Source organism: Lissotriton vulgaris, chromosome 5 (genome assembly GCF_964263255.1).
Source record: "Lissotriton vulgaris chromosome 5, aLisVul1.2, whole genome shotgun sequence".
Lineage (NCBI taxonomy): Eukaryota > Metazoa > Chordata > Amphibia > Caudata > Salamandridae > Lissotriton > Lissotriton vulgaris.
In genome coordinates, this window is record NC_141693.1 from 616753132 (window position 1) to 616766594 (window position 13463).

The 13463-nt window shown below is 44.8% G+C and overlaps 2 protein-coding genes across 5 annotated transcripts in view; one reads left to right on the forward strand and one right to left on the reverse strand.

Annotated features, from left to right (window-relative positions):
• Positions 1–13463, reverse strand: part of ARHGEF10L (Rho guanine nucleotide exchange factor 10 like) — a 763679-nt gene that overhangs the window by 559426 nt on the left and 190790 nt on the right. The gene's annotated exons all lie outside the window — the stretch shown is intronic.
• Positions 5973–12129, forward strand: LOC147711322 (uncharacterized). The gene is made up of 3 exons (XM_086923593.1): positions 5973–6626; positions 6982–7273; positions 12089–12129. The coding sequence occupies exons 1-3, from the start codon at positions 5973–5975 to the stop codon at positions 12127–12129; spliced, it is 987 nt and encodes a 328-aa protein (XP_086779719.1).

Here is a 13463-nt window from a genome sequence, read left to right on the forward strand (position 1 = left end):
TAAAGACGCCCCAAAACCTCCCTTCAGACCAATTGTGTCAACTAGGGGCAGCATCCACGAGCCTGTCGGGAAATTCCTAGACAAACATTTACAACCACACGTGACTATCAGCAGATCCTACATCAGAGACACCTCTGATTTCCTGTATAAATTCCAACAGACTCAAATATCTGAACTAGAGGAATTCTGGCTATGTACAGTGGACGTGAAATCCCTGTATACATCAATTCCCCACAATCTTGGAATTGAAGCCATCGAACAAACTCTACTTAATTCAACCATGGATGCAGACCTTTAAGTTTTCTTGATGGAATTACTTATGTTTACCTTGTATCACAGTTATTTTAAGTGGAATGACAAATGGCACCTGCAATTATGTGGCACTTCCATGGGCAATTGCGCTGCTCCGGCGTACGCAAATTCGTTCATGAGACACTTCGAAGAGCAACACATACTTAATCAACTTATTTGGCAACAACATGGAAAGCTGTTCCTAAGATTCATAGATGACATCTGTATCCTATGGTTAGGCACAGGTCAAACTCTTGTCGACTTTTTACATCATTTGAATACGATTGACGTCCGTATACAATTCACGTGGGAAATGAACAAAAAACTCACTCACTTCCTTGACGTTGAAATTCAATTCAACGAAGGTAAACTCTCTACTACCTTGTTTCGAAAAAGTACAGACCGGAACAGTATCTTGCATTATAATAGTTTTCACCAAAAGGGCCTCAAAAACAACTTACCTTTTTCCCAGTTACTCAGAGTCAAACACATAGTATCGTCCCCGGGACAGTGTGATCAACAAATTGATGCAATGTTAATAAATTCTAAGGTCGTGGATACCCGGAAGAGATCTTGAGATCGGCCAAAAACAGATGCGAATCACTGAATAGACAAGACCTACTGACTGTCAAGAAGGACACCAACAAGCGAATAGTAGTGGTTTCCAAATACTCTACCTCAAGTCATCGGTTTCGTAATATGATACTCAAACATTGGTCTTTACTGAGCAGCGAAGCTGATTTCATGGGAATATTTGAAAGCAAACCCATTTTCGCATATACTCGAGGCAGCAACCGTAAAGACTTACTAACTAAACCCGTTGAACTCAATGCACCTTGTCAGTACACAGGTTTATTACCATGTTAAGACTGCAGCAATTGCCACAATGTGTTCAGAGGCAACACTTTCAACCATCCAATGAAAGGGACAAAAATCAAACTAAGAGTGAATGCTACCTGTAACATTTCAAATGTTATCTACATGTTGAAGTGTCCATGTGGATTGTGCTACGCGGGACACACAGAAAGAAAGATTCGCATTAGAATATTGGAACATAAAAGCAATATCAGGACTGGAAACCTCAGGTCAACTGTTGCCACTCATTTCTTGGAAAAGAGACACAATGTAGCTCAATTAAAATTTCTTGTACTAGAAATAATCAAACCCATTGAGGGCACTAACATCTAAAACAGACTACTCCAAAGAGAGAACTATTGGATTCGCTATCTACGCACCATGCAGCCCCACGGGCTCAATGATAGGATGGAGTTTTTATGTTATCTGTAACTGTTTAATATGACTCTGTGTATCAATTTTTGCTTTACAGGATTCATATAGACTTTCTATGAATTTGTCTTCGTTAATTTTTCTATATGTATTTCTTGACGGTTATTGCTTCCACATGGACAGCCTCATTTTCATACAGCATTATTTACCTTTTTGAGCATCACCCGGGCTCTCAACAGTCCGTTTTTCACATTTCTTTCACCTTTTTAAGATGGCGCCCGCGCTTCTTCAGCCGAGCAGCCCCTTTTCTATGTTTACCTTTCTTCACTATTAGCCTCACCCAGCTAACTCGAGCGCACGCCGTACGTGAGCTCCCCACCAGCCGGTCGGACTAACTATTGAGAAACTTTTCTCCTGAAGTATGCTTCACAACTGTAAGTACCGCAATCCAGCGGACCTGTCAGCCACTTTCACGCGTCCAGCGTGTTGTCTGTGGATCTTTTTAACGGGGTTTCCATTCATTCTTTCTTACAGAACGCCGAGTTACCGTTCACACTTTGACACGTGAAAACTTGGTTTTTACTTCAGACACACCGCGTTCCTTTAGTTGCACACTTGATTCCAAACTTTTCACTCTTTCCATAGACACCGGGACCATCCCTCTTCACTCGTCTGATATTGTTTTGCACCGGCATGCTTTTCTTTTATGGGCCGATGATTCAATTCTATCAACACATCGACGACCAGAATGTGTTTTCGTTATTTCCAGCTCTTACCACTACAACCTGCACATCGTGGTTTTCTTTTAACCGACTGTTTTAATCGTTGCAGGATTGTTTATACTCATCTCCACTCCTAACTAGCCACGTCACGTGCGCTTCATTTCACCTGCATGAACTATTACTAATTTGATTTTTGGAGCCAGCTCGAGATTCTCCCTATTTAAGAGCCCTTCATTTTCATTTTTTACCATAGATTGGTCCCCTGACGAAGGGCAACATCAATGCCCGAAATGCATTGGGATTATGGTCATATTCTTTTGGACATGTTTAAACCATGAGTTATCCAAGCTTCAAAAGTTGTGAGGATGTTTAACATTGAAAAAATTGGATCATTGAAATCAAGTGATCAAGAATAAAAACTTACCAGAATAAGAGACTTTGCAATTGAAATCTGGTGATAACATTTGATTAAAACATTGTTTTGTTTCATTACGCTGTGCACCAGGGGACAACCCCTACCTAGGGGTTGCAACACTTTGCATATATTTCCAACACTCTTTGGTTTTGACAGTGAAGCCTTGCCTGCACGCAACAACTAACAACGCATCAACCCTTCATGATAACAGGCTGTGCGTGTCCACACTTTTTATTGTCCATTACATAAACGGCCATTTTATGTCACAGGCCACCATTTTGGTGATTTGTGACACGATAGCCGTGGGGAGGTTTAGTGGGCTTGAGCTGGCAATGTATTTCTTTCGGGAAGATGGGGTTCATCCGTCCCGCTATGGTATGGAACTGTACATAGTTTAGCTTAAGGAGGCTTTGGACAGGTCGGTAGGAGTATGCAGGTACCCGAAGCGGCAGGAGCCCTAGTTGGTGGGGTCAAAAAAGTCAAGGGAGCTGTCTTTTTTGAGTGGCGTTTTTTCCTGGGTAATGGCTGGTACAGCGGTGTACAGTTACAGTTTTATTGGTTGGGAAGGTCACTCTGGTAGCATGCAGGAAGGGGAACGAGCATAGTACGTTTATGTAGATAGATAGGTGAAGAGAAGTTAGGAAATTGCAAGTTTTGGGGGTTATAACTGTTGCAGGGGAGTACCCTTTTAGGGGAGGGGTGGGGGGTAAAGTAGACTGACAATATTTAGTGAGGTTTAGTTTTGTACGGCACAGGCCAAGGGAATTTGGATGTAAGGTGCACCTGTTTCCAATAAAGCGGCCAATTTCACACCAACAAACTAGTCTGTGGTCTGTGCTGCACTCCTTTTGGCCCAATAGGGCTTTTGGGGGGGGGGGGGGGGGATCACCAGGAGGACTGCCCCGCCTGGGGGGTTTTGGGCCGGGGGCAGCCAGGGCTCAGTGGGCTGGTTGGACTCCCTTGGGCGATGTTGGGCTCTCTGGGCTGGGGTTGGGCTAGTTTTGGGCTGGGCCATTATATAACCAGCCATTTTATGTCACGGGCCATCATTTTGGTGGTTTGTGACACAATAGCCAGTGGGGAGGTTTAGTGGGCTTGAGCTTTTTTAACCCTCCCTCCCAAAGAGATGTGGCTGGGGTTTTTTTGCGGATTCCATGAGGGTTTTTTCGGGTAGCTGTTTTTATGTTTTTTTCGCCCCTTTACTTACGGCAGTTTTCGTTGGGAACAGGTGCATCGCGGGGTAGTTTTGTACTGGGGTTGTCGCTGGTAGCAGGTGCTGGTGTGGCTCATAATAGTACGATGGGGGCGTTTTTTCCTGGGTAATGGTTGGTAAAGTGGCGTACAGTTACAGTTTTATTGTTTGGGAAGGTCCCTCTGGTAGCATGCAGGAAGGGGAATGAGCATAGGAAGTTTATGTAGATAGATAGGTGAAGAGAAGTTAGGAAATTGTAAGTTTTGGGGGTTATAACTGTTGCAGGGTGGAACCTTTTTAGGGGAGGGTGTGGTGGGTAACGGTGACTGACTATATTTAGTGAGGTTTAGTTTTGTACGGCACAGCCCAAGGGAATTTGGATGTAAGGTGCACCTGTTTCCAATAAAGCGGCCTTTTTCACACCAACAAGCTAGTCTGTGGTCTGTGCTGCACCCCTTTTGGCCCAAAGGCAATATGTTTGTTAGTTGATATTTACGCAAGATTCGTGAGTGGATGATGTTGATATAAACTTACATTTTGTCCCGCTCTTGAATAAATAATAAACCTTTTTGAAATTGAAAAGAGTCAAACGTCTCTGAGCCTGGGCCATCATCAGTGAGCTTGCCGTGATTAACTAGAGTGTAGCGGGGAATCCAAGTGGCTGCTTTGAAAATATTTTATAGAGGGTTCCAGTCCAGGAGACCTCACAAACTCTCTCCCTTTTTAGGTCGCGCCTAGGCAGCATGCATGCGCTGTCTGCAAGATCTGAAGTAATCCGTATACGGAATATAATCCCGCCTGCTGCTTGCGATTGGGATCCCTCCGGTATTACTCTGTTTTTCTAACTCCTTATTGGCTGGCGCTCCTGAGATGTCACTTTCTTTTCATGGCAGGCAGGACCGACCAACTCCAGTTTAGTTGCACAGCACGGGTCGCCATACGCATATATGTTTAATATGAACGGCCATTTTCATCATTATTACTTTTGTATTACCTTGGTGGCCATGCTTTGTTTAAGCACAGCGCTATGCACATATTTCTACTTTTGCTGTCTTTCTTCTTGTGGCCTTTTTCTTTGCACACACTGGATGCCCCTGATGTGATGGCGCTTCGGTGAGCTCAAGAACATCTCCCTGAATACCGAAGCCACCCCCGCAATTTTATTTTCTTAGGATTACACATAAAATGGTAAGTGTTTTTTCTTTTTATCATTTGTTGGGCTTCACGTTGCGCTGTGTGTTTTTTACCTTGTCACTTTTCATTATTCCTTTCTTTTTGTTATTTGTTGGGCTTACGTTGCGCCGTTAAACAGTGAATTTATTTATGATTGAAGGTTTCACAATGAGTCGGTAAGAAAAAGGTTAACAGTGAGTTGAATTGCACTGTTAGTCTTTTTTCGCATTTCAGTCTTTTTTAGAGCTTTAGGTTGACCATGTGACAAACCACCGGGTCATTTAAACAGGAATTACGGGCACTGGAGAGGAAGTTTGACCGCACTTGTCGCAGGCTTTTCCTTTTCATTACTATAATCAGGGCACAAGTCCTAAACAAGCATTTGCAATGCAATAGGAAAGATTGAGCTATTGGTATTGTAAATGACAATTTTTTTATTTATGTGTTGGTTTTGAAAATAGTGAAATGAATAGCTATGTCATTTACAATGCCAATAGTTATAACTTTCGCAAATGTGACACCTATAGCATTTGTAATGCAATATGTGTTGTATTTAAGTGACTTACATGTATTGCTAATACAAATAACAATGGCTTTAATTTTTTTAAAATACTTAATACTTAAATAAAAGTTATTGTAATTTATAATAGCAATAGCTTAAACTTTTGTAAATAACTTTTGTGAAGATTATGTTCAGTGTATTTTATTGTGACGAAAATCCAAGAACAGAAGTGAAATATTAACATCTTTTTGAATTTTTGGCCCTGAGTGATGATGTGGTGTTACTGAGTGATCCTCTGGTGGTGCTGAGTGATGCTGTGGTGGTGGTGAGTGTTGCTGTGGTGTTGCTGAGTGATGCTGTGGTGGCCCTGAGCGATATTGTTGTGTGCTGAGTAATGCTGTGATGGTGCTGAGTGATGCTGTGGTGGTGCTGAGTGATGCTGTGGTGGCCATGAGTGATGCTGTGGTGGCCCTGTGTGATCCTGTGGTGGCCCTAAGTGATCATGTGGTGTTTTTAAGTGATGCTATGGTGTTGCTGAGTGATGCTGTGGTGTTGCTGAGTGAAGCTGTGGTGTTGCTGAGTGATGCTGAGGTGGTGCTGAATAATGCTGTGGTGGTGCTGAGTGATGCTGTGGTGGTGCTGAGTGATGCTGTGGTGGTGCTGAGTGATGCTGTGGTGGTGCTGAGTGATATTGTGGTGGCCCTGAGAGATGCTGTTGTGGCCCTGGGTGATCCTGTGGTGTTTTTGAGTGATGCCGTGGTGTTGCTGAGTGATGCTGTGGTGTTGCTAAGGGAAGCTGTGGTGTTGCTGAGTGATGCTGTGGTGTTGCTGAGTGATGCTGTGGTGTTGTTGAGTGATGCTGAGGTGGTGCTGAGTGATGCTGTGGTGATGCTGAGTGATGCTGTGGTGGTGCTGAGTGATGCTGTGGTGGTGCTGAGTGATGCTGTGGTGGTGCTGAGTGATGCTGTGGTGGTGCTGAGTGATCCTGTGGTGGTGCTGAGTTATCCTGTGGTGGTGTTGAGTGATGCATTCTTGGCCCTGAGTGATGATGTGGTGTTGCTGAGTGATCACGTGGTGGTGCCGAGTGATGTGGTGGTGGTGAGTGTTGCTGTGGTGTTGCTTGGTGATGCAGTGCTGGCCCTGAGCGATATTGTTGTGTGCTGAGTAATGCTGTGGTGGTGCTGAGTGATGATGTGGTGGTGCTGAGTGATGCTGTGGTGGTGCTGAGTGATGCTGTGGTGACCCTCAGTGTCCCTGCGGTGGTGCTGAGTGATCCTGCGTTGGTGTTGAGTGATCCTGTGGTGTTGCTGAGTGCTGCTGTGGTGTTGCTGAGTGATGCTGTGGTGTTGCTGAGTGATGGTGTGGCGGTGCTGAATGTTGCTGTGGTGGTGCTGAGTGATGCTGTGGTGGTGCTGAGTGATGCTGTGGTAGCCCTGAGTGATGCTGTGGTGGTCCTGAGCGATATTGTTGTGTGCTGAGTAATGCTGTGGTGGTGCTGAGTGATACTGTGGTGGTGCTGAGTGATGCTGTGGTGGCGCTGAGTGATGTTGTGGTGGTGCTAAGTGACACCGTGGTGGCGCTGAGTGGCGCTGTAGTGGCGCTGAGTGACGCTGTTGTGGTGCTGAGTGATGCATTCTTGGCCGTGAGTGATGATGTGGTGTTGCTGAGTGATGCGGTGGTGGTGCTGAGTGATGCATTCTTGGCCCTGAGTGATGATGTGGTGTTGCTGAGAGATGCTGTGGTGTTGCTGAGTGATGCTATGGTGGTGCAGAGTGATGCTGTGGTGGTGCAGAGTGATGCTGTGGTGGTGCAGAAAATCCAAAGCATATGTATGCTGTAAAACCCACCCACTTAAATCCATTAAAAAAAATTCTTAATAGGAAGAAACTCCCTGATCCCCCACACATGCATGCCCCTTTTTTCCATTTCGGGCATGTATGCTTTACTTGCTCTCAAATTACACTCTGGGCAAAGATTACAGCCTCTCCACTTATAAAATCCACCAGCCGCCACTGGTGTGGAGTAGTATTATATGATGTCGAATTATGTGGCATGTTGCCAAGTTGAATTTTTTTGTGGAATGAAATTATGTGTTTTGAAATTAAGTGGATATATGTGCAGTGTAAATATGCTGCGTGAAATGTACAAATATTTGTATTTTTCAAAGATAAACCCTGTCATATACTGTTCAGCAACACTAAATATACATCAGGCTTTTTGTCCTGTCTGTACACATTCTTATTCCAAACGTTAGTGATGGTTACTGCTAGCTGCATGACCCCAATGTTTGTACCTCCATTTCCCCGTTTCCAATTTAAGGACTGTCAACTGTGTTGTGTGATATTTTGTGAATTGTTAAGTATTTGCAACATTTGTCAATTGTCTAAAATTATGTGTTTATTGTTGTTTTGTTGGTTGCCAGCACTTATTGTTCTTGTTTGTGACATGAATTAAATGTCTATCTTGTGTGCTTTAAAAATTAATGAATAAAGAGAAGGTGGATTGTATACACCAATACTACTTTAGTTATCGAGGTAGCTACTGTCTTATGAAAAGTAGTAATTGTAAATGTTCGTCCAAACATTTCTCTTGTTCCCATTCTAAATGTGGCCCTGTTTGGGTGTAGATATTGCCCAACCCCTCGTTGTTTAAAAAATATTCTGAGGTCAGGCTGAATTTGTGGTAAGGGGCATATATCATAAACTGTGTTGTCAGAGTGCGAAATCATTATAACGTAATATATATAGAAGTACTGAGGTCAGAGATAGAGAATGAAACAGCAAGTTAAGAGTGTCTGTGTAGGGGCAAAGAAATAAATATGCGACAAAGACAGAGCTAGTTAGTATTTGAGGAGAGCAATGGAATAGAAAGATACCCAGAAGGAGGAGAAGTGTTGACCGAGAAAAGAGAAGAGAGAAAAAAAGAGAAAAGAGAAAAGAGAGAGAGAGAAAATAAGAAATTGTGTGTGTTTGTGGTCGAGAGAGAGGGGAAGCGAGAGTGAAGGTAGGTACGTACAGTAACATTTCTTAAAAAAAGAAAGAGATGGAAAGAAAGATTTTGCACTCGACCAACAGGGCAGGTGTCAAACAGGCCACATCACAGGACCATAACATACCCAGTCTCCAGCAGCAGAGGAAAAGCATCTGCCTCGACACCGATGCAACCTGTCCAATGACCTCAACTCTTCTCTGCAGTAGGGCGGCAGGAGGTCTGTAAGGAACATGAAGCACTCCAGTGACCAGTCAGGCCAACAAAGAGGCGCTTCCGCTGTATGTATGCTCTGTCCCATTAGAGTGGGCAACTTTCCTTGAAGGCTAATAAGAAATGTTTGTGGGGATTGGGCAATAAGACGCAAGTCCCCTGGAACAGTGCTGAGGGGTAGGGTAGTGTGGCAGACTTTGCGACTTGGGGCAATGACCTTTGCTATGGAGAGTAACCTCCGCTCCAACACCAGTAAGTCCTTAGAATATACAACCCAAGTCAACTGACCCAACTGCTCATGGATGCATGGTGTGGAAAAGGGAGTAGGAGAGGCTCAGTGGAGAGCCTGCCCCCTCACTTGTGACGCCAGACTGACCTTCAGATCAGAAAGCAAACAAATTGCCTAGCTGCTTGTTACCGCTTTCATGACCCTTGGAAGGGCCAGAATTAGATGCATTATATTACCTGCAGTGCTTTATACAGAAACATAGAAGTGCAGGTACTCACTATTCAGAATACCTATTGGCGCTTGAAACCTGCACGTACTCTCCCGTTAAACGTACTGCAGTAGTGGTAAGAAGTGTAGGTACTCTCCCTTTCAAATTTAAGCTGAGAGCAGGTACTCCGAACCTACCCGCTTAAAGCACTGGAAGTACTGTAAATGTAAGCTTTTGGGACCCCTTTCGATATGTTAACTAAATGTTTCATAAATTATGGATGTTTCTTTTAATCGAATACTGCCGAATATTCAAACCACATAGTGTGCACACGTCCAACGATCTGAATAGCACATGATTGCAGTAAGCACATTATCGGGGGAGAGAGAAAGCAAATAATACAAATGAGTGGGGACCACGAAATGGAGAAATTGGAATGGGGGTAAAGCAACAAAAGGATAGGAGTGAGAAAGCGTTGAGGAGGAAAGGGAAAAGATGAACAATTACGGGAAATGTGATAAAGTAGAAGCAAGTGGTAAATAAAAATGTGCAAAGAGGCAAAACCTCATACGGAATAAACAGATTAGAGAAAGGTTGACAACCTTGGAGGAAATGAGTAATTCCCTTACCACAAGACTGTAGCAACAAGTCTTCTCGGCTCGATGCTGTTTGGGAGGTGGGAGGGGAAGTAGGAGAGGGGGGAGTGATCGAGATGAAAGCGCTAGCGGCCGCATGCTGGCAAATGGTGACCTGCAGAGCATGTGAATGGGAAGAGCGGCCGTGGGAGGTGGGAGGGGAAGTAGGAGAGTACACACACACAGACCCACTGGCATACACACACACACACCCACCCACACACAGATGTGCACCTATGCACACACAAAGTAAGAGAAGAGCCTTTGCAAAATCCAGTAAATTCAGTGAAATGGTTTGTACATCATCATGTGGCATAAATGGTATATTCTTTCCTATGTTTTACCATGTGTTTCCCTGCCAAAATAAAAATTAGAAATCAAATGGAGTTTATCACTCATCCATATTCAACAAATAGATAAACTGTGGTTTTGATGGCGTGCCTTTTAGAGAAAAGCGGCATGGAATATCTCAACTAACTTTTCAACGTTGCCTTTCATTGCTCAATTTTTAGGTCTCCGCCTAGCGAAGGCTGCACCTGCGCAGTCTCGCTGGGGAGATCTTATGTTTTACAGAGTGGGGCTTGAACCCGCCCCTCTTTTCCATTGGCTGGCTTCCTAAACGGAGGCCAGCCATTGGAGGAGAGGGGCATCACTCCGTTTAAGCCCCGTCTTTTTGGGATTCGGGGTTGTGTTTGTTACTTTCTTTTCTCTTCTCTTCCCATTGGCTGGAATTTTACCTTCCAGCCAATGGGAAGAGGAGAGAACGAAAAACACGCCCCCGAATCCCAAAAATGATTGTGCGTTTCTCCGAGGCATTTCTGCTTCGCCTCAGAGAAACATGGTGGTGTTTCCATGTCGTGGGAGCGGGTGAGTGATCGGAGGACGGGGCCTGGTTGCCCCCAGTCTTCCCCCCGCCGTATTTCGGCTCTTCCTGGAGCTGCTCGGCTCCGCTCGCCTCCCCCTCCCTTCCCTCTGCCCGCAGCCCTCCTCCGTCCCGCTCTCGCCTCCCCCTTCCCTCTGCCATACTTTGGGACAAGTTTGCGCTGCCGACTCTTGTTTTGTAATCTTTTTCTGAAAAGACTCGCGTTTGGTGTTTGAGCAATGTCTATTGAATATCTGCCCAAGATAACACAGCATAGTCCAGTTATGAAGCTCCATTGGAAGCCGGGACTCCTTGTTCCGAGGCTCAGTGAGTGAATGAGTGAGACCAGTTGATACAGCTGAGCGCACAGCACGACCGCTCTGCCCCCTCCAACCCCCTTCCAGAAAAGTAGTTTTTTGAGTGGGTGTATTGCGTGTCGCACCTGGAGAAACTAGCAAGATAGCTAGATGAACTTGCATTCCTGCCCAGGGGAAGGCGCTGTGCACTCTCATGGGTTCTTGTTCTTTGTGGCAACATCTTAAAGTATATCCAAAGTAGCCGCTTCGCAGCGCTTCTCAGTCCCCTCCAGTTCAATCTGCACTCATGGGCTGCAAGTTGCAACTCCCTCTTCCCGCCTATGGTACACGTTGTATCAGCCCCCCTCCCTCAGAGCAGCGCGTGTGATTAGTAGTCTATGGCACCAGAAACCAGAATTCCTCTTGGTGCTTAAGTACTGAATGTTATTGGTTTCTCGACCACAGAAGGATGAAAGGCAGAGGTTAACCCCGCATGTGTACCAATCTGCAGATTAACACAAAAGCCTCAGCAGTAAATTTTAAACCCCTGACTTTCATTACCAGTTTAGATAGGAGCATACGTAACATGAGCCTGCCCGTTCGCGCTGTGAAGGGCAGTGGAAAAGGCGTTTTTACACTGGTTGGTGCAAATACTGTGCGTGGAGGCGCTGTATAAACTGTCTGATCAACTTAACAAGTGCGGAATGAAGGAGGGATGCCCTGCCCCATGATCCAGTAGAGCATAGCAGAAGTGCACGCGCCTCTTCTCCTACTGCAATGCCCTGTGCACCAGTAAAATTGAGTATAACTATACAAATGCACACGCCCCTTCCGCACCATAGATTATAGTAGGCTTTACCACAAGTGCGCGTGCCCGTTCGCCCACTGCAGCACCCCGCGCACCTGTGGAAATAACACAAGTGCATGTGCCCGTTCGCCCACTGCAGAACCCCGTGCACCAGTAGACTATAGTAGGCTATAGCACAAGTGCACGCACCCCTTTGCCCACTGCAGAACCCCGTGCACCAGTAGACTATAGAAGACTAACTTCCTGTCCCCAGAATATACAACCATTTTAACTATTACTGCTTTAAATAAACATTGTGTTAATGTAAGCTTTTTTGTTTGTCTGTAGAAGTGGTCAGGGAAAGTACTTATCTGCAAGAAGGTCATTAGAACACACATATAATGTGCGTCTCCTATAAAATTACTTTATTCGATCACGTTAAGGAAAAGCAGTGTTAAATGCTTGTTTGAGTGCTAGATGGTTGTTGCTAGTCCTTATTATCTTAGGTAGCGTGTATGACATTTTACAAGCTTGTATTTTTTTTTGCATACAGTGTCTCTCATAATCTACTTGTATGTGAGTGTGCATTTATTGTCAGTGCCGCATGTGTGCGTGTACACAATTTCCAGGGTGTCATCAGTTTTTTACTGTTAGTACATTGTCAATGTCTTTAGCCTTTAATGTGTGTGTGGGTTCATGGATCCAACATCTCTAAATGCTTGTGTCTGCGCCTGCTCGTGCATTGACAGTGTATTGCATCCAAGTACATGTGTGCTCATGCATTGCCAGTGCAGTGCCTTCAAATCCTTCTTTGTGCTCGTGCATTGACAGTACAGTACCTCCAAATGCTTGTATGTGTGTGTGTGTGTGTATGTATGTGTTCGTACGTTGTCAGTGTCTCCTAATCCTTTTTGGTGTGAGATTGGTGTTTTACAATTAACTCATTCTGCATGCGTGTGTGAGACTGCGTGAATGTGTGTGCCTGCTGCCAGTTGCTCAGATATGGCTCCTGGAAAACACCATATTATCTGGATTGTAACTTCCTGTCAATGTGAAACCGGGCTTGAAGCCTGCAGATTAAGCATGGGCGGAAAATCCGTTACGCTCGCGGATTTTGCGGATTTTCGGTAAATTCGCAATCCGCGAGATCCGCGAATTTCCCGCAAAATCCGCAAATTCGCACGCAGCGGATTTTTTTTTCTTGGTGATACAATTTTGCTGCGTGCGGTGTAAGTTCGCAATTGCGAACTGGTACAAAACCCTCGCGAACTGGCAGAAATCCTTGTGAACTGGCAGAATTGCTTGCGAACACAAAAAAAGCATTCAGCAGGTTCAAAAGTTCAAACTCATCATTAGTAACCATTCCCTGTAGTGCTTCCTGACAAGGGCCCCTCCAGAGTTCAGTTGCTAGTTGCAACAATTATATGACCCTGCTCTGACCCTCACAGCAGGCTCATAGAATAGCTACAAGTAGGCCACAAAGGTCCTGGAAAAAAAATTGCACTGCAACAGAAAGCAAATTGCAGATAAGGAAGCAGGTGCCAGACTGGAATTTTAAAACAGTGACACATTAATAAATCAACCCCAAATTAATTCATGTCAGTTGAAGCAGGCAGGTGTGCTTGCTTTTCCCCCCCCATAATCTACAGTGATGATGAACCAGAGGGTGGCATTGATGCACCAGAGGATGGCATGGGTGAAACAGAGGGTGGCAGGGGTGAAA